Source organism: Haliotis asinina, chromosome 14 (genome assembly GCF_037392515.1).
Source record: "Haliotis asinina isolate JCU_RB_2024 chromosome 14, JCU_Hal_asi_v2, whole genome shotgun sequence".
NCBI classification, from domain to species: domain Eukaryota; kingdom Metazoa; phylum Mollusca; class Gastropoda; order Lepetellida; family Haliotidae; genus Haliotis; species Haliotis asinina.
The window spans coordinates 35,057,268-35,079,962 of NC_090293.1; the positions used below are offsets into that span (position 1 = coordinate 35,057,268).

The 22,695-nt window shown below is 39.9% G+C and overlaps 1 protein-coding gene across 1 annotated transcript; it reads right to left on the bottom strand.

The window, feature by feature from the left end:
* Positions 1-3,640: 3,640 nt before the first annotated feature.
* On the bottom strand, positions 3,641-20,928 carry LOC137261579 (SPRY domain-containing protein 3-like). Its single transcript, XM_067799353.1, has 11 exons — positions 20,883-20,928; positions 19,208-19,389; positions 13,578-13,693; positions 11,494-11,581; positions 10,574-10,724; positions 8,999-9,184; positions 7,854-8,003; positions 7,369-7,426; positions 7,001-7,063; positions 6,630-6,814; positions 3,641-6,137 (listed from the first exon to the last, which is right to left on the bottom strand). Exons 2-11 carry the CDS (start codon positions 19,345-19,347, stop codon positions 6,003-6,005), a joined length of 1,272 nt encoding a protein of 423 aa, XP_067655454.1. The 5' UTR covers positions 19,348-19,389; positions 20,883-20,928; the 3' UTR covers positions 3,641-6,002.
* Positions 20,929-22,695: the final 1,767 nt, after the last annotated feature.

The following is a 22,695-nucleotide window of genomic DNA, read 5'->3' on the forward strand; positions in this document are numbered from 1 at the left end:
ATTTTGGTGAAGGGGAGTGTACATAAATCATGAAGTCCCAAGGTCAAGGGGCAAGACAGCTCAGGGAATGTTTCCAGTGGTAAGAAGGGGTTGCATACAACCCTTACGATCCACCCCTGCCTTTACAGATATTGACTGCAAGAGAAACGTCAACTTGGTATGGCATTGTACGTTGATGCAGTGATATATAGGTAATTTTTTATTTCCATTCAAATTTACTAATACGAACACTGACATAATAATTCACTGCCAACATACATTAATGAAGACTGCCATTGTTAAAGTTATACAGATAATTTGCAGATCCTCTGAGGCTTAATACCATCTGTCAGCACAGATAATTTATGAAAACCTTAAACTGTTCCAAACAAACAAAGCTGGAACTTAGATATTTTGATACCCAAATTGTACCAAACTGTACATCATTCCTTCAATTAAAGCTAAGACACTTAGACTTACCTTGTATTATCATAGATAAGCCAAATTTAGAAAACAAAAAAAGGCACCTGTAGAAGGTGGTCACCTTATCTACAGTAAATTGATTTTAAGGGTCAAGTTAGGGGGTTGGCTAATCTATGAGATCAGCTTATCCTTGGTATTATAGGGTAAATCATTTTTTCGGTAGTACAAAATGCCAACATCAGGACACTGAATTAGTTGATAGTGGTGCTGACTAAAGCATGAGAAGACCTGTCTGTCATGACTCATGAGGCACACATAACCACTTCATAAACATGAGGAAGTTCAAGAGTTATTGCCACCTTGAAACCACCGCAAACAGTTATCCCCCTTTCCACCCAAACAATACCAATGTCAAGCACAAGGTCAGCAACAGAATGTAATTATGCACAACTCAGCTTGAAATTAGCATATATGTACAAGATATATACATAACACAGTAACAACGAATAACAGATGAAGAACTGGTAGAACATGCAACACTGGAACCAAACATATCACCATTAATCTAATGTCTCTCTCATTCAAGATGCACAAAAGAACTGACACATGAAAAACATATAAATCAAAGAAGCTGATGAATTCACAGAAATGTAATCTTGTATTCAGCTACAATATTGCTAAACACTACATCAACAATGTTAATAACTGGAATAAACGTCCATTTGTCTTTCAAAAAACTGTCATCTTCTGATTCAACCTTTGAAAGTAATGAACTATACACTTGATAATACTTGCATTATTTTGAAGAGATGACATAAGCATGACAACAGTGAATGAGCAAAATCATCTCCTTGTCCCGTCCCACACAACAATCACACAGCACGCCTGTATATATACACCTATATAGACATGCTCCTCAACCAGCTGTCTACACAAGGAATCAGCAAGCTGTTTTGGTGTTCTCTTAGAAAAAAGTGTTTCAGTCTGACCTGGACTTCACTATGACTGATCTATATCAGTAAAACATAAAATAAAAAAAAAATAAAATAAAATAAAATACCTGACTTAGATGCAAGTCCACCGGGAAGAATACTACAGTAGTTATTAGTCCCTATTTTACTTGACAAGTCTGCAAAACCATCTAAGCACTGAGGACCAATGCTCATGTTGTTGATCACTGGTCCAGATTCGATTATTTCAAGATGCCGCCATATAGCTGGACTATTGCTGAATGTGGAGTAAAACTGACAACGAAAAGCACTTGGTTCTCAGTGCAGAGGTAACTGAAACATACCACACTGCCAAACTAAGAACAGAATGAACCTTAACAGTGCTGTCCTTACTTTCATCTCCAATATATTGATGATTTTATTCATAATGATGAATGATACATGATCATCATGACAATAATGATTCTTTTAACAAGCCTAGAGGCTGTTTTGTATAAACATTGACTAATTGATAGTTCACAGTAAGTAGATATTTTGAGTCAGTTCACCATTGTTCTTTTAAATAAGAGGTTGGAACTCAACAAATGTGCCTCCATAAATGGGTTTTCATCACCCTAATAGTTCACTAATCAATGTATTTTTGTGTCATTCGGTGCCAAATGGTTCTGTGATGCACCCCTTGATAGTGATAGATATAATAATTGTTGATACACACAGAAAGATAATGCTGATCCACAACCAAACACAACAATGAAGAGCATCTGACAAATGATGTGTAATGTTTCTTGGCATGCCACATTAGAAAACAGAGGGGATGAAATTGCTTTCTTCGATGACTGAGATTTCAATGAAATGTGTTTTATAAAAACAGTCTCCTGTAGACGAGATGTCTCTTCAACTGGTGAAAGCGCAGTGCAGAAATCACATAAGCACCGGTAGTTAAACTGATCCTTGATGACTTACTGACCATAGATCAAAAATCAAATATGGCCTCCACAGCAGCCATCTTAAAACAGAGGTGATTGTCACATGACCATAAAGAGAGATCTACTGGCTCAGCTATATAGACAATCAAGGATCAATAATCACATGAGAAACACGAGTCACATGACACATCACATGACAAGTTACACATAAACAATCACATGGCAAGTGCAAATCACATGACAAGTCACATATCAATAATCACGTGACCAATCAAGAAGAACATATGAAATCACAACCAGGACATGCATCAGTTATTCCTCACAAAGCTGCCCGTCTCATTCATGCATCACACAGTCTCTGTGAAGGTCCCAGGAATAGTGCATATGTTTGTGTTGCATACAGAGGATACAGACTCTTTCAGTGTTACCCACCTAGTACTACATGGAATTGCATGTAGACACAGGCTGTTATGTAAACGGCTTCATCTAAGGTAAGCTTACTGATATGTACAGTACTGTAATTCAGGTTTCAGTATAGACTATACACAATCACCTGCATCCATTTTTCATCACTTGGAATACAGATGGTTTTACAGAACCACATGGTCAAAGGTTGTGGGAAAAATAACAAAAAGGTTGAAAAAACATTGCAGGGAGTGAAGAAAAGGGCAAAGGGTTACAAAGCTACAAAGTTTATCCGGTCTGACCCAATTCAACAAGGATGAAATTAATTATGAAACTCAAAAACAGTAAAGAATGTCTTCACAAATTGTATTCAAGACTTCTGATGAGTCAATTTTTCTTAAATATGGCAGTAGTTTCAAGTCACTTGGTTGTCAACCAGGACAAGTAACTCTTCCTATATGTGAGAATTTCCATGTGCCTCCAATGTATATAAACACATAATGATGTAGCATGGCTAATACCATGGCCTACCAGCTAAATAAAGCTTCTGTTATCTCAAATGATTAACAGCTAAAAGTGTTACATTCAAGGGACTAAGACATTGACTGGATAGCCTTTCCCAATATTAACATGACAAAATATTAAAATATCTTTGTCACTACAATTGAACAATATTAAATGTTGACATTTCTCTAAAACCTGAATATTTGGGGTATCAAAGCACCATAACAGATATATTTATGCTAACATTTTTCACTTTAAGTCAAGGGTTTTGGTCAATAGGTTTTTTAACTACAAACCACTTGTTACATAAAAACACATAACAAAACACATGTACATTGACTACCTATAATTCAGCGAGAAGGCATGAAAACAGAATGTTGAAGCTCAAAGTTGGACTCTAGGACTCAACAATATTTGAGTCACTCATAAGACATTGTGGATCAGTGATGTTAAAAAAATAGTGGAGAACCCCACAATCATTGATATCACCAGGTAAGATTCATAAGGGAAGCATTTTTATTTACCGTGTTTCTCACCGAACCATCAACCCTAATTTCATTGTTGACCTCTCCCTCACCTCAAATTACAAGAAATGAGAATCAAGAACAGTACTCTGATAAGTTTGACTTTATCAATTTTTTTTTTATTCTGAATGTTTTTCATTTCCCAGATTGTCACTCCATGTTCAGAATTTGGTGGCTACATGAAACACAAACAAAGTGATGCCCTATGTGTATATCTTGGGTTTAAACCAAGGTTCTGAGGATCCAAGCAAATGCTTACACCTAGTGAGACCATTGGGCCATCTCTTCTGTCATTGTCATGGGTTTGTCAGCTTGTTACACTGAAGGTGAGTATTTTAAGATGAAAGATTAGGTCATAAACGCTGAACCTAGACACTTGAGATGGGTTATGAACAACAACTCTGTTTTCAATGCCTTGTATGTACACACAATTATAAGAAACAACAAAAACATCATTCAAACATAATAACTCATCCGAAATGAATACATAACACACAAATAAACAAGGTAAGTATGGGTAACGTTAAACTATGTTTATACACTACAATAAATAAGTAACCATGGTAACACACATAAATCACAGAGAAAGTCAGGCAGAAACTGCAGGTTATATAACAGTGTAAGCAGTGTTATTGGGAAGATGAGCACCGGATATATGGAGAAACTTAATCACTTCCATCATCCTGTTGATCGGCAACACAAATAATACCGTCACCATTGGAACAAAAAAACTAAAAGAACAAAAACATTAGAACATCAAACATTTTGAGCAGCATAATGGCCAACATGGGGTGTGGGGGATTGGGAAAGAGAGGGAAAACACATAGATCACAGTACAAGACATTTGTCAAACCTAGACTGATACCTATTTTTTGTCAAGATAGAGCTTCTATGAGGATTTGGAAGTTAGTTCCGCCTGCTAGAGTTCATGGTATGCTTCTGGAAACACTTTTGACATATCCATGAGGACTATTTCTCTTTCCATCACACAGCTGGAACACTCCCATCTAATGAACCTTGGAGACTTGGAGTGAGGAGATGACATATATTAAACTACCTCTGGACATCAAAAACATGGGACTCTGAAGAGGATATATACATTAGTGTCATAGAATACACATGTATTTGAAGCAGCAGACACTACCAGTGTAGTTACCAGTGGAGCAACAGACACTATCAGTGTAGCTACCAGTGGAGCAGCAGACACCAGAAGTGTAGCTACATATGGAGAAGCAGTGTAGCTACTAGTGTTGCTACCGGTGGAGAAGTAGACACTATCAGTGTAGCTACCAGTGAAGCAGCAGACACTACCAGTGGAGCAGCAGACACATCAGTGTAGCTACCAGTGGAGCAGCAGACACATCAGTGTAGCTACCAGTGGAGCAGCAGACACTACCAGTGTAGCTACTAGTGGAGCAGCAGACACAACACTGTAGCTACCAGTGGAGCAGCAGACACTATCAGTGTACCTACCAGTGGAGCAGCAGACACTACCAGTGGAGCAGCAGACACCAGAAGTGTAGCTACCAGTGAAGCAGCAGACACTACCAGTGGAGCAGCAGACACTATCAGTGTAGCTACCAGTGGAGCAGCAGACACTATCAGTATGGCTACCAGTGGAGCAGCAGACACTATCAGTGTAGCTACCAGTGGAGCATCAGACACTATCAGTGTAGCTACCAGTGGAGCAGCAGACACCAGAAGTGTAGCTACATATGGAGAAGCAGTGTAGCTACTAGTGTTGCTACCGGTGGAGAAGTAGACACTATCAGTGTAGCTACCAGTGAAGCAGCAGACACTATCGGTGTAGCTACCAGTGAAGCAGCAGACACTATCAGTGTAGCTACCAGTGGAGCAGCAGACACTATCAGTGTAGCTACCAGTATAGCAGCAGACACTATCAGTGTAGCTACCAGTGGAGCAGCAGACACCAGAAGTGTAGCTACATATGGAGAAGCAGTGTAGCTACTTGTGTTGCTACCGGTGGAGAAGTAGACACTATCAGTGTAGCTACCTGTACAGCAGTAAGCACTATCACACACCTGTAAGTATACTAACTACATCAGCTTTGTGCTGACCAGATCTAGGTTTGACTGATGTCACCACGTAGACACTCACACTGAGATGAATCACCCCTGCAAACTACTTTCTCTCATTCCCTCTATGTCTCTATGTGATGAACATGTTGGACAACCAAAGATAAACCTCAGGAAAACCGATTTTTTCACAACTTTGGCTTCCAAACAAACCATCATATCTCACACACTCTGTACATCTAATGTAGGTGAAGGTCAACCAGTGAGTGGTCGAAGGTCAACTCGCACTTTCTCACAGCTACTCAGCATTCCTATTGTTGGGTAGAATCCCCCTCGTGGTATTGCCACCTGCCTCTTCCCAACCATCTTGCCATTCCTTGTGAAGAAAACCTGCAACAAGGGAGGTAACTCTATATTTCTAAAAAAAAGTCTTTTCTGAAAGAGAGTGATATATCAATTGTTATTGTGCATCTTACAATAATTTGTTATTGTTATTTAGACAGCTGCTTGCTGAAATATCTATATATATCTATCTATCTATCTATCTCTCTCTCTCTCTCTCTCTCTCTCTCTATATATATATATATACTGGTAGATTTATACCAGGCAGGACAGTACTGCTAGATGGCAGGAGGTTTGATGTGGCATGAAATTGAGAATCATATCGTTATAGTAATATAAAAGTAATGTGTCCATGAATTCGGGGATATTCATGCCATCTAGCAGTACTGTCCTGCCTGGTATAAATCTACCAGTACTATCCTCTATGGTACATAACTACACACACAGACCTCCCTGGTACATATCTACCCATACTGCCCTTTCTGGTTCATATCTACCAATACTGCCCTCTCTGTACTGTCCTATCTGGTTCATATATACCTGAACTTTAGTTCCTACGTCCTCTGGGTGGCGGGCCCAGCCCTCCTCCTCCTCCTCCTCAGAATCTGAGGACAACTCATCATTCTCAAGCAAAACATCGTCTTCTGGATCTTCTGGTGATAGATCACTGTCTGCCTCACTGTCATAGTCATTGGGGAAGTAGATTCCACAACCCATGATGTCACCTGCACAATGATGCCATCATATAAGACAAATGCATCTCACATTTTGCAGCAGGACATATAACAAGTGGGTAAACTCCTTACTGCATATGAAGTTGTAATGTACCCATTACTCCATAGGATGTTTGTTATACAAAGATATTACCCCAGACCTGGTTAGAGGATTACAGGGATACAACAGGGTCATACCTTTGTGACATCTGGGACCAAAAGGGTCTCCGATTCCAGATCCAACAAAGATCTTCCCATCATCTGCAATTAAACATCACATGTTTTCATCACAGTTTGTCCAGTTTGAAAGTTGTAATGCTACATAAAACAATATATATTGTACAGTACAATACATGGTACGGTATCCTATAGACCCATGGTTCCTGCAACTAGCCTGCATGGTATGCCGTAGATCCATGGTTCCTGCAACTCACCTGCATGGTATGCCATAGAGCCATGGTTCCTGCAACTCACCTGCATTCTCACCTGCATGTTATCCAATAGACCTACAGTTCCTGTAACTCACCTGCATGTTATCCTATAGACCCACGGTTCCTGTAACTCACCTGCATGGTATGCTATAGACCCACGGTTCCAGCCTGGATGTCGATGACGTGGATAGTTCTGAAATACAATAACACATTCTACTTACACACAACTATTGCATTCTAAGACGTTATGATAACAAAATAAGTTAGATGATGCACTGTCAGATAGAATACCTTTCTTTTGTTATGCTGTATTTATTCATAGTAGTACTGAAGTTATCTTATGTCATTTAGGTCAAACACTTAATTTCACTTGATCAGATCACTTTGATCAGACTTCATTTATCAGAGTGATGTTTCATCACATTGACAATGTGTTTCTATACAGCTATACAATGATAGAAATCAAACATATTTTAACCCCTATAAATACAGCACCAAATTGTCTCAGTGTCCCAGTAATGAAACTGTATACATGTATATAAATGCCTCAAACATCATTAAAAACACTGGAGTGTGTAAGATAAAGTTACGATCTGAGGTGGGTGTGAAAGGCTGCTTACCCTCCTGGCCACCCCGATAGCAATATAGCAGTTTTCCCCAGGGTCTACTATCTCCAGTTCAAAGTAGTGGAAGGTCGTGTCAAGTGGACATCTTGCCTGAGCCAGCCCAACATCATTGATGCACTTCCCCCGACCACCATACTCCAGGATCTGTAACAAAAGACAAAACTTCCTGATCCATGCTTTACATTCTCTGCCATAAGCATATGTTAAACCTTAGGTGTTAAACAATTGTAATGTTACGAACGCTTTGTGAAACAGGGTCCTTGTCTACAGTGCTAGTGAGAAGTTGCTGAATGTCTAACTATCCCTTAGACTGTTCTTACAAACTTCACCCATTCCCAGAGTCAAATTTGACCACCAGATTGGTAGTGAAAAGTTCAACATGAAAAAAATACCATTTATGAACATGATTTAAGGCCATTTTCTTCAATTTTGTTGCTGTTTCAAATGAGTGAAAGCAAACTAAACTTCCAAATTATATCATGATAGAGTGACCCATGAAGATCCATGTTAAAATTGATCTTCAGTAACCCATGCTTGATGTAAGAGGCTACTAACGGGACTGTGTGTGCAGGCGTAATATTGCTGAGTGCAGTGTTAAACTAAACTCACTTACTGACATGATAGAGCCAGACTTCTGTGAATATTTTGGCCGTCATCAGGATCAACAATACAAAGTCTTAACATCCAATGCTTTGGGATTCACAGGAGATACAGAAAATGTGAAAGTCTAAAATGACACACTATGTACATGGAAAAAAGACAAGTGAGCTGAAAATGTGAATCTAGTGTAAACCAAATAACAGGACCCGTGAAGGTCCCGGGGTAGAATAGGCCTTCAGCAACCCATGCTTGCCATAAAAGGCGACTCAGCTTGTCGTAAGAAGCGACTAACGGGATCGGGTGGTCAGACTCGCTGACTTGGTTGACTCATGTCATCGGTTCCCAATTGCGCAGATTGATGCTCATGTTGTTGATCACTGGATTGTCTGGTCCAGACTCGATTATTTACAGACCGCCGCCATATAGCTGTAATATTGCTGAGTGCGGCGTAAAACTAAACTCACCCACTCACCCAAATAACAGAGGAGTTATACAATTTTAATATTCATTAAAAGAATAAGTTGAAGCAGAAGACTGACTGTGCCATTCAACTTAATGTCATGTAGGCGTGTCCATTCCTCTTCCCCGCTGTCCACTGCCATCAGCATACACTCTTCCGATGTCCACTCTGAGTCCAGCGTCAACTTCACCTCCTCACCCTCCGAGTGCAGCCCTACTGCTGGGTACAGACCTCCTGGAGGTACAGGCACTGCCACCGTGCCCAGCTGTAGAGGGATACACACATACGTATCAGTAATATCCAAGAAAACCGACCATAACAGAAATATATTAGCAGCAACGCTAACAAGACAATAACAATACAAGACCATAAACACCATACAGATGCTAATAAACTTCAAGATGATAACAAAGGCTGTGATGAACAAAACACCAGAAACTTTGTCACCTAAACTGCTGACCTTGCCATCAAAAACACTATATCAGAAATATGAGAAACGTACACCACAAAGATTGATCAAGTGAGTGAGTGAGTTTGGTTTAACACCGCTTTTAGCAATACTTCAGCAATACCACAGCAGTGGACACTAGAAATAAATGGGTTTCACTCATTGTACTTATGCCAGAAATCGAACCCGGACCTTTAGCATGACAAGCAAATGCTTTCACCACTAAGCTACCCCATCTTATCCCCCACAAAAATGAAAACAACACAAAGTGAGTTACATGAAGATGACACAACATTGGTAACACTACAAAGATGTTAGCACCTAAGTGATAATTACAAAAAAACCAGTGGCTAACACTAGGGAGAACCAACACTGTCAGGGCACTAACACCAGAATAATACTCACATTACAATGTTGCTAACACTATAAAGACACTTACACTTCAAGATAACAAGGACAGTTAAGCTGCTACAATACTACAAACACACTTACACTACACTGAGGCCTATATGACAAGGACACTAAGACTACAAAATCCCAACAAATGCACAAACACTGAAATATTCTAACATTATAAGAACAACAAATAACTAGAAAGATGCTGACACTATAAGAAATCCAAACACTACAAAGATGCCTTACTAGTGGTGGTCAGATTAATTGAAATAATCAAACTTCAAAGACTAGTCGCAGTGACTAAATGACCAAGCAACTCATCGTTTCCTCTCACAATGGAAGACAAACAATTTTGGAACACGTGTTTTAAAATAACAATATTTTTCACAAGGTTGGTTTTGTCTGTTATGTTTCATAAATAAGTACTACAAGCTCATTTCAAGTCATGATTCAATTTATCTTAAAACTCCAGGAAATTCATGTACCTAACATAACTAATCATTCTTTAAACATGTGAAATTTGGGAATGCATCTTGTGCAACTCCCCCTCCACTCCTTGCATTATTTTTCTTTATTTCTTGTGCATTGACAAAATTTGATAAATGACACTAATCAATTATTTTCACTGGTTAATTGGTTGTAATAAACCAATCATCACTACTGAGATTTTAACCAATTCACAGTACTACAACTTACACAGCAATGATGCTAACCAATCACCCTACAAACAATGCTAACAGCAATACCACATAGATACTGACACTGTTCCAGTATCTAAACCTAAAGGACACAAGGGTGTTGCAGGCTCACCTCCTTCCCATTGCGTGTAAAAAACACCTTGGCTGTGAGTGGACTTCCAGACTCAATGTCACTGATGCTGTACTTGATGCCACAGCCGATGCGGTCACCCACATGGCACTTCGGGCCAAATGCCTTCCCAAAGCCACATGCTTTGTATAATCTGAAAATATTAGTTCCCAGCTTGACAGGATTCAGGAGTTTAAATATTTTCAGTAGATTAAATAGGTCTAGCATCCCAGCTGACAAATTACCAAATATGTGCAGCACTGTTTCTCTCTCCACCAAGCTTGTGACCACCCTTTCCATACTGCGACATCTTTCCTGCATGAAGCAGCTTGTAACTCAGTTAGGTATATTCAGGAACTCACATATCAATTTTGCTAATGTTACTTATGAAAATTACCAATAATAGTTTTAAAATTTCAGATGATGTTTGTTGATAATTGTCAAATCATTTTTGTTTTATCTCTTCTAAAAAAGGAACTACATCCCAGTTGACATTGATGACGACGACGACGACGATGATGATGACAACAGTAATGAGTGAGTTTAGTTTTATGTCACTATTAACAATATATCTGCAACATCACAGCGGGAGACACCAGAAAAGGGCTTCCTTCACATATTGCACCCATGTTGGGAACTGAACCCAGGTTGTTGACACGATGAGCGAACGATAATGGCCATGTACACAAGCCATCAATCCTGCCAGGATCATGTTTCACAAAGCTCTCATAAGCCTAAGATTTTGTAGCTTTTCTCATAGCTTTCATATCTCCTATGTTACAGTATGGGAGGTACAAATGCTTCGAGGAAAGTTATGAGATCTTAGGCTTACAAAAGTTTTGTGAAACGAGGCCCATGTTTATATCACTAATCAAGTAACTAGACTGGTTCATAGAAGATGGTCCTACACAATTGCTACTTACTTGCCATCATCTGCATGGTAGCCCACTGAGAATGGCTTCCAGCCGGGCTGAGCATCAAGAGTGTAGCGACAGGGCACCAACCCCACACCTGGAACAACATCATCTACCACATCCAGCATCAGGTGCAACTACAGGGAAAATCTACATGCACAGAAAAAACTGCATCAACACAGTTTACAATTACCGGTAACCCGACACTGAGATTACGAAACATCACCCTTTAGATTTGTTGACTAGATGTACCTTGTAACTGTTATACGAGAAAGTGAGAGTGAATTAGTTTTATGCATCTTTTATCAATATTTCAGCAATATGACAGCTGCACATTGTATCCACAGACAAAAAGAATAACTATACACTTTTCATCCAGATTTCATCAAAATATATTGAATATCTTTTTCTAAAACACAAAGTTTTATATACTGAGTCAAAAAAGAAACTTCACAAAATGTAATTTTTTAAAATAATGAATAATTTTTCTCTGATGATATATCTACGTATCCGAAATGGGATCCCTATCTTTTGACTCTAAAAAACGTTGGCATGCAAAACCCACGCAAACCCATCCAATCCATTGGTCGTAAGAATGACATAAGTGCCAAATCAGGTTTTGCACATGCAGTTGATCATATGATCTTTGCATCAAAGTTTTCTTCATTTGCACATGTTTGCATTGGCCTGAAGAATTGAAAAAACGCTTTTAAACCACAGTTCTAACGGTACTTTAAATGCTACGATTGTCAAATGTGCAACGTGAATGTGCTGTTGGCATGTTGTAAGTGGGTAGATCAGTTATTGACGTTGCAAGAGCACTTTCAAACCACAGTTCTAACGGTACTTTAAATGCGACAACTGTCAAATGTGCAAAGATCAGTTACCGACGTCACAAGAGCAATGGGATGCAGCTGTCGTACTGTGTATGACTTGCGAGGTCGTCTGCAACAAACTGGCACCACTTCTTATCGCCCAAGGTCGGATCGTCCATGTGTGACATCACAAGCAGAAGACCTTCAAATCGTCCTACGTCACCTATATGACAGATTTCTGCCGGCTACAGGAACCTGGGCTGAGATGTTTAAAGGTCAACTGTCCTCCCAGACCATTCGAAATTGATTGTGGGCTGCCAAGCTCCATTCTCGACATCCATATTGTGGGCCAATATTGATGCCGTTTCATCAACGTCAGTGTCTACTGTGGGCCCAACGTCACCTCCGATGGACCCAGAGAGACTGGAATCGAGTCATCTTTAGTGATGAATCCAGGTTTGCCCTCAGATTCATGGACGGCAGGCATAGAGCCTGGAGACGTCGTCGTGAACAGTATACCAAATGTTGTGTACTGGAAGTCGACAGATTTGGGGGCGGAAGTTGCATGGTGTGGGGTGCTTCCTGTAGGAGCAACTGTTCCCGACTTCTGGTCATCCGTAGAAACCTCACAGCTGCTGCTTACCGTGACCAGGTGCTCACCCCTGAACTTGTTCTTTTCATGGCTGCTCATGGCCCAGGTATACAGTTCCTGCATGATAAAGCTCAGCTGCATGCTGTGATGTTGACACGAAATTACCTTCAAAACACTGGACTGGCCATCGAGGTCCCTTGAGCTTAATCCAATAGAGCATGTTTGGGATGCACTTGGGAGGAGGCTTCGTGGTCTTAGGGACCAACCTCAGAATTTGCAGGAACGTGGCGCTGCCTTGCAAGAGCAATGGCGCAGAATCCCCCACCACGTGTTCGCAAGCATCAGGCTGTCGATAAGGAGATGGTGTTAGACAGTGGTGAACGCTGGCCGGCCATACACAATACTGAACTGTGAAATTTTGAATTTATTCTTGTGACATGACATTCTGTATACCCAGGTTTTGGAACAGCGGTGTAGCCTAATGGAACTGATTGTGGCACTGTCAGTGTATCAAGTACATCATACAGATCTCAGCAATTAAATAATAACAATTTAACCACCTTACCATCTCTTGTTCTTTTACAGTGCCCTGAAGAAAGAATGTGAAGTTTCTTTTTTGACTCAGTATATATCTACTAATAGAAAGATTGACTGGGCTTCTTAAGCATCTCAAGAATGAACCATACCTATGTTTCCGAACAAGCCTGTATCAATGATTTCTATCTCAAAGTAGTTGTCTTCAGGTGAGATCGGACAGGCTGCGATGTACAAACCAACTTTGTTGCCATCATTGGGCATGAAACTGAAACGAGTAGGAACACAGTGAGCATAAAATTCCAGAAAACATCTCAAAAGCAAGTCAACCATACTTCTATATCTTTGGGAGTTCATACTGTTTAGGGAGTGGATATACTTTCCCGGCTAACTAGTCACTGCAGCATTTCCAACATGGCCGCAAAAAGTGATCACTCGAAACACACTTCAGAGACAAACATACTCACAATGACCGCTACTACTACTAGAGCAGCAACGATTCACCCACACCTCAATCAAATTCAGTTTTTGATATTGGACCCTTGATTCAATCATTACCGAATGAATTCTTCACGCAAGTAAAAACATTAGATTTCATTTATGTAATTGATGTTTTATACTTATTCTAACTCACTCTTATCATACTTGTCTCTTTATCTATCCGAGCATAGTGAATAGCACTTGAATCCCTTGTAGTTCTGTTCATTAAAGCAGACATGAAATCATTACTCACACACAAGTAGCTGCCCTTGAGCCTGTGCATTTGGCACACAAACCAGTCACATGACATGCATTGCTCTTCACTCTCCCTGAATTCTTGACCAGCACCCAGATTTCCAGGGAAATCCAGACCTTCATGAGAGGGGAGGACAGGAGGGTTGACATCATGAGTCAGGATAAGTACAAAATATCAATTTTAATCAGAAAATTACATATTTTTCCTTGTACTGACTCATGCTTATTATGCTTGCCAGAATCCAACAGAATCAGTGGTGGGTCATGCCATTTCCTGGATTCTCTGGTTGTCATGTATTTTACGTCCTGTAACCACCCATGGGAACTTGAAATGGCACTGTAGGTTTGGACACTTTCAACTTTTGTTCTGTAATTTGGGACAACTGTTAAAACTTTTACAGAAATGTTATTATGACATCTTCAAGTGGTTTTAGATATACATGTACTAGTGTCCTACTAGTTATCATGCAGCAACTTCATCAGCTGACGCATGCATCACGAGAAGATACAATCCCTTCTTCAGGTACAAGTAAAGCATACAAGTACAGGGATACAATCACTCATGCTAGTCTCTTCTGAGGTGTGCGCGTGGACTCTCAACCATTTTACTTCACTGAGTGTATTGGCATTGACAAGTCAAGTGAAGTGTATTGGCATTGATAAAAAATCCTTTTAGGAACCGTTAGTTGTTGCCCTACAACTATTGGACCGAACTGGTGAAAGCCAGCGACGTCTTCGGTGGCGATATCTCTAAGGTAGTGCACACTGGTCTTTCTTTTGGGTCAGTAATGCAGGTTAGATAATCTGATCTTCCTTGGAGGTTGAATCCTGGATTCATGAAATCAGTGCTTCGCTGATGGCTCTTGATCATGTGACAGCATGTCCATGATGTCCGACCTTGAGGCTCACAAGTGTCACTTGTAAGATGTTGTAGTGCTATGGTGAGATTCCATGCGGGAGCCTTGAATTTCTTTTATTGGTCTTCCAACTTCATGGCACATAATAATGCTAGTAGTTATGGTACTTAAGTCAACTTTATGCCAGTTTTCATAGTGATGGCTGTACTAAGTGGCACCTGATATCTTGATAACGTTGAGCCTTTTAAGAGTCTTGTGTGTCTCAAATAGGTGCACAGGTCAAGATAGAGCATCTGCTATCACATTCTTTGCCCCTGGACTCTGGCATGCTTTCTAAAATATGTTCAGTTTGTCAATGATGCTTCCAGGTGAAATGTGAGTTGACATTGTTGACCCTTTTTCGTTCATGTAGCTTGTACCACTGTGGAGTTGTCTATGTGAACTCAGTTTGGCATTTCTGAGATGACTTAATTGTAACCTCCCCCTGCATGTCATGTCTTGGGCTGGTGTCAGTAGATTGGGCAAACAGTGCCAACTAAGGGTCAATGAAGAGAGTTTTGCTTGAGCTATCACATTCATATTTTGTGCAAATGATCCTCCAGGACAATTATGTAATTCTGAGCTGTGTGGAATCATATTCCTTGCAAATGGAGAGCACTGTGATGGTTCCAGCTCCAACTTAAATAGATTTACTAGCCATCTCAACTGTGTTATTAGACCAATAGTGAAATCTAGTTTCAGTCTGAGTTGACTTGGATCTTGATGTATTTGAATCCAATTGTGCAGGCAGAAAGCATGGCGTAGACCTCGCTGACGTAGATATTGTATGATAGGTTTGGTCACTCGAGTAAACAACCAGGGGGCTGATGATATTCCAAATGGTAGGACACTATACTGGAAGTGATGTCCCTTGAACATGAAATGTAGATATTTACATGATCCTTGGTGTATCATGTCGGAGGTCTATGCTTGCAAGGTTGTATGCCGAATGTACCAGTCATCGGAGCTGAGGAAGATGTATCATCTTGAACTTTGCAGGCTTCAGTGAATACTCCATGTTGAATTCCTTCATACTGTACCTGAGACAAAACTTTTCTCTGGAGTTTTTCTTGGGAACTAGGAAAATTGGGGAATAAAATCCTGGCAGACTTGAAACACATAGTTGTCCTGTAGTATTCCCCAATCTTCTCAGTACCGTTGGAGATGTCCACCCACTGTCCATGGTTCTGCAGGTAAGACTGGGGGTGGAAGATACCTGTTGCTCTGAACTTCAGTGCTTGGAACCCTCTTGGGGAATGGACCCATCCTGAGGTGGTCCTGTTATTTCCTGTGGGGTGATGAAAAGAGCTTCTTCCGCCTCTGGTGGTAGAGAACTGCTTATCCTTGGCTTTCAGTATGCCAGAAAATCTGGATTTAGTTGAGTAACGCTGCGACGTCTGATGTATCACATCAGCTAATGTGTCAGTGGATTTGATCATCATTACTTCTTGGGACTCTTAAGTAACTTTCCGTGCAACTTCCCCAGCACCGCTGCCAAATAAAGCTGAGGCCCCACAAGGCATTCCAAGTAAAGACTTGGTGTAGTTTTCACTCCAAGCACATGCTGAGAGTTAACCTTGCCTCCTAAAAAGGGTTAGTCAAGCAGAGGTTGACACCAAGTACTCTGAGATAAATACATGGTCTTTCTTTTGGGTCAGTAATGCAGATTACATCATCTGATCTTCCTCGGAGGTTGAATCCTGGAATTGTGAAATCAGAGCTTCGTTGATGGCTCCTGATCGTGCAAGTCCGTAAAACGAACATCAGGCAGTTCTATCCAGCTGTGCCAACTTCTTATCTTGAACCTTATAAGACCTGCTGCAGGACTCTGATATACGTTTGTAGTCTTCGTCTACATCAGGAGCCTTGGCAAATCGTTATATGCAGTGCAGTGGAAACTTCTTTGAGTTGCACGGCAGTATATGGAGATCCTGATATTTAGTTGCTTTATCAAACACGGTGCTTAGATTCCCTGGAACCCCACTCAGAAAAGGTGAGCATGTCAGAATCATTATTAGATTCCTTAGAATGTGATGTTAAGTCCAAACCATCAGCAATCCAAGATGTTATTTCTGTGTCTGGAAAAACAACATCCACTTCATCCCCATAATGGTAAGTGTCCATGCACGCAAGCCCGAGAATCATCTCTAGAGTAGTCCATATGTGATGAGTAGTCTCAGTGATGATTCCTGCACGCAGAGTTGTGATTAATCGCCAAGTCTGACAGTGATGAAGACCCATAATTACGACAGCTTGAACCATGTCTACATGGAGAGCCTCTACGACTGCGTTATCTGGAGGTGGTTGATTCTTCCTTGTAGGTAGACTGATAACCTCTGCTGTCCTGTGATGCAGACTTCGACTGCACACTTGCGTGTGGGTTTCTGCACAGGTCTCCATACAGGGCATATTTTGAAGGCAAGCTTCTGATTGGCTGTCAGTAGGATCTTCATGCAGGACCTCTTAACTACTGTATTCTTGGTCCGATTGTGCCAACATAATTGCAGCACTGCCACATAGGGTTGCTGACACTGGAGTGGAAGACTGTGGAGTTTTGATAAAAGTTGTCTTCTACAAAGCGTTGCTCGATCATGGACATCATCTTCTCTGTAAACTGGTGCATGTACAGGCCTGGGTCAAAGTTCTGCGATGAACCTTGTGGTTGTGATAAATGTTGTGTTTGCGATTGCTGTTGCTGACCTGAGTCCTGCGTCGGAGTAGAAACTGTTGCTGTCACACTAGTCGTTGTAACAGATCGACTGGAAACTGGAACCTCTGGCAAGAGGATCAGGGGTTCATCAAAAACGTCTGCTTCATGTGGTAGGAGTCTCTCTAAAGAGAAGGACTGCCGACTTAGACTTGTGCTTCTTAGTCTGGGATGGCAGCAACTCAAAAGATGATGACATCTCCTGGATGGAGACGGAAGACGCCATTGCACCAGATGACTGCCCCTGGGAGCTGCTAGATGATTTACTCGAACAAGGAATTTCAGCATCGGTCAACAGCAGTTTTAGTGCTGTTATTGATATTTCTACCCGACATGACTTGGTTATTCCTCCTATTATAATCCTTTGCCTGCCTAACAACAGTAAATATGTAATTACTGAACTGTTGAATAGTTAGATTTTTACAATGGATGCAACAGAAGCTGAAAGAGCAAATGTCATTACAAGAAAGACAATATAAATGCGGGTCAACCACAGAAAACCAATATTTGCAATGCAAACAAGTTTTCATCATTTGTTATGAAACATACTTACAATGATGAATACAAGTGAAAAGACGAGTAAACGATGTACAATTTAGTACTAATTTTGTTACACGATGTAAATATACACACCAAAAACCAGATACACCTGAAATTTAGTAATTATAAAGACAAAAGGTAAAAGGTAAAAGGATATGTGCTGTATTGGGACCCTGTGCCCTCATTGTCCGTCCTCAAAGGTGAATGATGAGAGTGAAAAGCATGTCATGTAACTGATTTGCGCGCCAAATGCATGGGCTCAGGGGAGGATACTTGTGGGTAATAATCTGCCTTAAAGAAGGGAACTTCAAGGGATTTCAAGGGTTCCACTACGTTCGGATAGAAGAAGGAGACAAGCATAACATTAATAAGAGTGAGCCAGGATAAAGAAAAATATATATCGTACTGAAAACTATTTTCCAAGATTTGCAAAGGAAATCATGAATGTAAATGATTCTTTCAAACAAATAGGCCATGATGTTTAAACACAGAACACCACTTCTGGATCTTTCACACTAACTTCCCTGAAGCGGAAATGCTCCCCAACTTTCAGCTTCAAGTGAGTCAGCAGTTTAAGCATGAAATCCACCTATAACTAACAACAAATCTTATTTGATGATTAGCATAATAATCGACAAATCACTTTTTGTCTGCAAGGTCAAAATTATGTTCTCCCTGGGTGGAAATAATTGAAATAGATATTCAAATATTAACTAAAATAGTGATACTGGTTAGTGAAAATTGAAACGAAGGTGTAAGATTCAATTTTCGATGAATCAAACCAAACTGTTACAATGTTAATCACTACAGCACTAAGAACAACCAAGTTACTAATAATACTATCCACTTTCATGGGTAGAAATGTTAAGAAGAAACTGTACTTGCAAAGAAGATCCAATCTGACCTTATTATCTCCCCTTCCACTCCAAGGCGATCATATCGAGGCTCTCTTCGTCTGACCGGCAAATGAGCATCACGAAGGCGCTGATGGTGTCGCACACGACACACATTGAGGATCTGATTCCTCAGGAATGCTTCCATCATGGAACAGATAGATCAAAGATCTGTGCAATCTCACGGTGAAGTCTGCCCATGGAAACAAACAAGATGTCACAAAGAGAAAATCAAAAACACTGTAAGGTTTGTGTTAATAACATTTAATATAATAGAAAGATTCTGCAAATTTGGTACCATAAAAATGAGTGAGTGAGTGAGTGAGTGAGGTTTTACATCACTTGTACCACTATTCCCACAATATCACAGCAGGTGAACACAAGAAATGGCTTTCACTACCAATGAATATGATGACACAAGGTGAACAATGCTCTTTGGCAACATTGTGAATTAAAGTTATGTCCCTTTCATGGAGTGTGAATAATCTCCTAGAATTGCTCCACTGTTTCTTAGCATAATGAAACAAAATCTTTCTTGATGATAGATCAACTATTCATGGATATTTCCTGCTGTTCTACAATTGCTGAACGTGTTTCCCCAAAACACAATCAACAGGAAGCGTGGCAGTGTATATTGTGCTTTCCTAACAACTAACAAGACCAGTTATCTCCATTTCTGAAGTTTTCATGTTATTCACCAAATGTGACATAAATGTGGTAATAAAACTATTGTGTTTCATATCTTGACATACTGAAGAAAGTTTATGATTGGAAATGTAATTTCATACATTCACAACATGGCCAGGTGATTTTCATTCAATTCTCATCATTAATGAAATTACATGTCCAAACTAAGGGTTGTGCGACATCCCCCTTATGTGTTTGGGTCTAGTGTCCCGAGGGGATTCATATTTGTAACCTCTACAATTAACTCTCGTAACCTAATGTGAAATACTACGGAAGGAAAAGTCAAGCACTTGTCACTAGCCAGTACAAACCTGAAAGCACTGTGTAGAAATAGTGCACCAAAAAATGTCTTTTGATAATGTGGATACTAAAATCAATCAGGTGTTCGAAAATAGGTCTTTTATCCACCTTGTTTATCTCAAATTTGATCCTGGTCGAAACATTTTTTCCATCTCATCTACTATTTTCTTTTATTAGCTATAACAATGTTCAAATAGCAAATTTTAAGTTCCATTCATGACAAGTATCACAAGGGTCTGTCCATAAACGATTTTTTTCGAAATAGGACTTTGTCAAGAAAAAGATGTAACATAAAAATATAATAAAACACACAGCATAGTTAAATGGCTCAAGGATGTGCAATGAAATGATTTTCAATATGTTCGTGACAAAAGAAGTTTAATTATGTAAATCTTACACCATTTAATGCTATCGTGCCGATGTATTTTACTTCCAAAATTTTAAAACAAACAAGCACACAGTCCGAATGCACAGTGACTATGCCTGTTGAGCTCACCGTTATAAACAATATCCGAATGTCAGTGATGACCCACCATAACATGCGGCCAACGCATGACTGACAATGATGAAGGGGCAGTGCTGTCAATCGCTAAAGCTTCGCAATGAGTTGAGACAGCTATGATCAGCAATCGTTGGCCAAAAGCGTCAAACACAGATAGCCTAAATCACAACATTTAGGACTGCAGAAACACGGATTACCTGAAATGCTGTATATTTTCACATTATCTTCTCGAACTTTGTCTGTTTGTTTTGCCACCGGAAGTCTCTAAGGGAGGTAACCAGTTGTGTTGCAACCCGGAAAGTGATAAGGGCTATATTTAGATAACATCGATTATACAGCATCCTTTTACCCCGTCCATTGGCTCGATTATCCAGACTCTGTTATCACGCTTAGCATGAATCATTTCAGTTTGTCGGTACATATCTAAATAGTTTCTGCCCCAAAATGTCGAGGAACCGGTGAAGCCATATGTTCAAAATACTTGAAACTATTTGCTGTGAAATAACTCATTCTGTCTACAAAGTGAATGGTCATTATTCGTTTTTGCACAATACGAATTCTACAATTCCATACAATGGTGTTTCAGAAACAAATAGGAACTGTTTTTCTGCGAATAAGGAATGTGACATTTTAAAAATTCTTGTCCGTGACCAGTTCCAGAAGTATGCTTGAGCACAACGTATGTAAAGAATCTGCTCTTTCGAAGCTATGTTGGTCGAGATCGAGATGAACCACACGTTAGATAAATAGGCTGAAGATCTAGGGACTGCCCGTGGGTCTCTGAAACGAAATCACTTTAAGATTTATACGCTCATACTCCTTCACTATCCAAGTGACATACACACCATTCATATTATACGATAATCAATGCAAACAAATAGGAAACGACTTCAGAACGGACCAAGTCAAGTGAGGGTTGGTTGCCAAATGGTTGAAACGTTAGTCACGAAGATTCGATTCCCCACAAGGGTACAAGATGTAGTCCATGTCTGTGGTCGCCCCCGTTATGTCCAGGAATATTAATTACTAGAAATACTGTAAAATCATGATCTTACACCAAAGGTAGTACTGCCCAAAACAGACATAGCTTCATAAATGGCACAGAACACTGCCAGCATGGGGTTAACTAACCGTCCTACTCGGTTCGAAATGGGGATCAGACCACATATCGCTGAATGGCTACTCAGTAGGGTGAGATGGTGAATTTACTGTTAACAACCACAGCAACACATACTGCATATTCCATAGGAGGAGAAAAAGAACCCATATGGGCTTCCGTATGATATGCTTGTGACATGAATGCGTTTTCATTCGACACAGATATGATTACGGCATTTGTCACGGAAACAGTGTCAGCGAGAAAATGTTAATTACAGCCCGTAGTCATGAGAACATGTATAAATCATTGTCCTAACCCATTGTAAGTGAATTATAAACTGAGTATAGAGATGCATGTAGGTGTTGCTATATAATGATTCCACACGCACACCCTCTCCCCCTCCCTCCCTCCCTCTCCTTCATTTTCATGAAATAAGTAATAAAATGCGTATCTATCATACAGAATGTTTATTGAATCGCAATACTAACATTGAATTCATTCAGGAACAAAATTAATCATTAGCATAACATTAAGAAAGACAACAGTGATTATTGACATAAAACATTTAACTGCTTAATACGTTGGTGAAAGTAGACACATACCTTTGTGTATAATTTATTTTGATATAGGCCGGTCATAAAATGTTGCTGAAACGTATCGAATTTGTCAGAGCGTACATTACCTTGAAAAGTATATTATGTGGTGCTTGGATATGAATATGTTAAAAACATCTATTGTTCCCAAGCTGTATCCAACAAAGTATTTACTTACTGAGCACTATCAGGCAATCTCTTCAGTGTGAATTATTTTGATAATTTCTGGACCACTGCCGACAAACTTTGGGCATATTTCTGAACAAATTATGCTCCATTCCAAAAGATTCCTAATAAAGAGTAAATAATGATACGCCA

Excerpts from the sequence above, each read along its gene's own strand:
- LOC137261579 (XM_067799353.1), bottom strand. The coding sequence starts at position 19,347 with ATGATGGAAGCATTCCTGAGGAATCAGATCCTCAATGTGTGTCGTGTG. Across the intron at positions 10,725-11,493 it reads TACCATGCAGATGATGGCAA|ATTATACAAAGCATGTGGCT; the intron begins GTAAGTAGCAAT and ends TAATATTTTCAG. Across the intron at positions 9,185-10,573 it reads TTACACGCAATGGGAAGGAG|CTGGGCACGGTGGCAGTGCC; the intron begins GTGAGCCTGCAA and ends ATCCCTCTACAG.